At 37.5% G+C, this 3,258-nt stretch overlaps 1 protein-coding gene across 1 annotated transcript in view; it reads left to right on the top strand.

The window, feature by feature from the left end:
* LOC107696512 (one cut domain family member 2-like) overlaps positions 1 to 2,868 on the top strand; it is a 27,004-nt gene extending 24,136 nt beyond the window's left edge. Inside the window, exon 2 of the mRNA XM_016496874.1 lies at positions 2,579 to 2,868. Within this exon, the coding sequence (XP_016352360.1) occupies positions 2,579 to 2,868 (290 nt within the window). The remainder of the gene's footprint in view (positions 1 to 2,578) is intronic.
* The last annotated feature ends 390 nt before the right edge of the window (positions 2,869 to 3,258 follow it).

A 3,258-nucleotide genomic window follows, 5' to 3' on the forward strand; every position in this document is an offset into this window, starting at 1 on the left:
CACACACACACACACACACACACACAGAGTCACTGAATATATTGGTTTGTGCTTCACTACTACAAATATATCGGTCAAGTATATGTCAAAAGCACATTAAATGCATAGACTTGCAAAATGCACACTCTTAAAAATAAACATATTTATTGGCATCAATGGTTCCATGAGGAACCTTTAACATTTATGGAAACTCTAATGTTTTTTTTATGGTGGAAAAGGTTATTTAGACTATTAAAATGTTCTTCACACTAATAAAAAATGGTTCTTTTTAGAACTGTTCACTGAAAGGTTCTTTGGGGAACCGAAATGGTTTTTATTTATTTTTTTGAACATTATGTTTATTTATTTATTTTTTAAATACAAAATACAGAATAATCTAAATAGATCCTGCCCGTGTATACTGCCCTATAACATGCCCCAGGCCTCCAACCCATAGTGCCACAAATAAGCCATAAATAAAATAAAAAATAAAAAACGTTAGATGATATCTAAGCATTCTGTCCTGTTATGCCCAAATAAGAAAGGAAGATGTTCTTATGAATGTATATATATATATATATATATATCAACATTTATACCCAGCTAACAGGGAACATTCTCAAAATATTCTGACAGTTCTCTTAAAGGGGACCTGTTATGCAAAAATCACTTTTATAAAGTGTTTGAACACAGTTGTGTGGCTGCAGTGTGAAAACAACTAGCCTATAATGGTAAAAATCCACCCACTCATTTTTTTTATAATACCAATAAATCATAAACAATCTCTCCAAACAAGCGGTTACAGATTCTCCCTATGTACACGTCACTTTAGGGAAAAAGTCCCGCCCATTTGTGACGCTCTCTGCCCTATTAGCATAAACACAGCCCTATGTGAGATGCGGCAGAGCGTTATTACTGTTTTCTTGCTGGATACAAAGTCAGCGCCAAAGAGGCATTACAAGTGTTGTATTTTGGGATGCACCAAAGAACATAGATGTCTCCATAGACTCCCTCCATCTGAGCCGCTGAGGACACTGTGGTTAAGTTTAATTTTCGAAGGAAATATCCTGGAAAAAATCGGTAAAGTCACTTATACGTTTAGGGATCAATACCAACACTTCGTGTGCGAATGTCAGTTCCAGACAAAGAAAGTATCATGCATTTGTTTTCCAAATTGCCTTTCTGAAAGAGCTTCTTGGCACTCTGTAAGGCTAATTGCTAAAGCTATCATTGTCTCTGCCTGTTTTCACTGATGCTGCCTTCACGTGCTGCCAGGATGATCGGAAATAGGAATGTGGTAGTTAAAAGTGAAGTGAAGTGAAGTTGACCGCTTGAATTTGTTGAGCTCATAATCACAAGCGGGACTTATAATGTTTGTGATAGCATGTGAAGGCACCATGAAGACCAGCTATGTCGTTATTTTAATTAATAAACGCTCATTTATTATGCACAGTACAATCAGATGACTGACTTTTAAACCGAATATGTTTTCTGTAAAGATAACAGGCTTCTACTAATAGTGGAATGTTTATTTTTATCCTGGAGCTTGACTTCTTGAAGCTCCGCCCTCTTCTGAAAAGGGGGCTGGAGCACCAGCTCATTTGCATTTAAAGGGACAAACACCAAAACGGTGCATTTTGGGTCATACCCTAAAAGTGGCAAATTTAACAAGCTATAAAAAACTTCATATATACACTCTGGGGACATCTTGTAAAATAGGTCCCCTTTAAAGTTATGAACAAATGTTCTTCCAGTAATATTCAAAGAACATTTATTCAAAGTTCTCTGGTCTTTAATAAAGTTCTCAAAAAACGTTAGCATAAAATTATCATTTATACATCGTTCATGGAACACTTTTTTGAAACTTTCGATGCTTGTCTGACATTTTTTATTAGGCTACTACTTGTTTCAGAACGTTCAGAAAACATTCAAAAGTAACATTTCGATAATGTTTGCAAAATGATAAAATGGAATGTTCCCTTAACATTCAAATAACCAAGACAGAACATTAACGGAATGTTTGTTTAAAAAGTTCTCTGGACCTTAATAACATTCTCAAAACATCAATACAAAAACATTATTTATACATCACTCATGGAACGTTTTTCTTCAAAAACATTTTAGTTGGACGTTCATCTAATGTTTTTTTTTTAATGTTACAACGTGTTTCAAAATGTTCAGGGAACATACAAAAGTAACTTTCCTATATAAAATTATAAAATGCAATGTTCGCATAACAAAAAAAAAGAAAAAAGTAAACATTTTAAAAATTGGATGATTTGAACGTTTCGAGAACATTCCGAAAAAAACACATTTTCATAACATTTTTGGTAGCTGGATATAAATTGATTAAATATAAATTGAAAAAACATTTCTAATCACACTATCATGGTGTTAGATATTTTTAAATAGTATTTCTGACTAGCTATATGCATGCAGTGCTTTAAAATAATTTTTTGTTTACTAAGTTTGCAATCAATTCTGAACACTACCAGACAGAAATAGTTTCCTTTATCAGCTTTCTACTGGATGCATGATTTTATGGACGTCGAATTCTTGTATTTTCACTCGTCTCTTTCTCTGTGTCTCCTCCTGGCAGCCTGCAAGAGAAAGGAACAGGAGCAGCACAAAGACAGAAACATGGTGCCCAAGAAGCAGCGTCTGGTCTTCACCGACCTGCAGCGCCGAACGCTCATCGCCATCTTCAAGGAGAACAAGCGTCCCAGCAAAGAGATGCAGATCACCATCTCGCAGCAGCTGGGCCTGGAGCTCTCCACCGTCAGCAACTTCTTCATGAACGCACGCCGCAGATGCGTGGACCGCTGGCAGGACGAGCATGCGGTCAGTCCCGGGCCCGGCACCTCGGCAACCACTTTCTCCAAGGCTTGAGCGTCTCGGATGCGGAGAAACCCGTGCCAGATGCAGCATCTGGGCAGCAGCAGCTGATGATGATCTACGGCGCCCATCAAACCTCACAAACCTCTTCCGGGCACGGCGGATGTGGATGAATCATTTGCATTTGTTCTATTTTATTCATTAGTCCTTGTATTTCTTTCTCATCGTGGATATTTTGGTCATTCCCCCACCTGTGCTTGATATTTGAGCTACAACATCTCTCATCTCAGTCTCTGGATTGGCCGAGCAGAATTTTCTCTCTCTCATAGAGCAGCGGAAAGAAGGAAGAGAAGGCAATACGTATTTTAGCACACAACCCTTGGTTCTCGACTCTTTGACCTTTGACCTGTCCTTGACACATCAGGATATTCAAACATATATCTA

This window comes from Sinocyclocheilus anshuiensis, unplaced genomic scaffold, assembly GCF_001515605.1.
Source record: "Sinocyclocheilus anshuiensis isolate Anshui unplaced genomic scaffold, SAMN03320099.WGS_v1.1 scaffold217, whole genome shotgun sequence".
Taxonomy (NCBI): Eukaryota; Metazoa; Chordata; class Actinopteri; order Cypriniformes; family Cyprinidae; genus Sinocyclocheilus; species Sinocyclocheilus anshuiensis.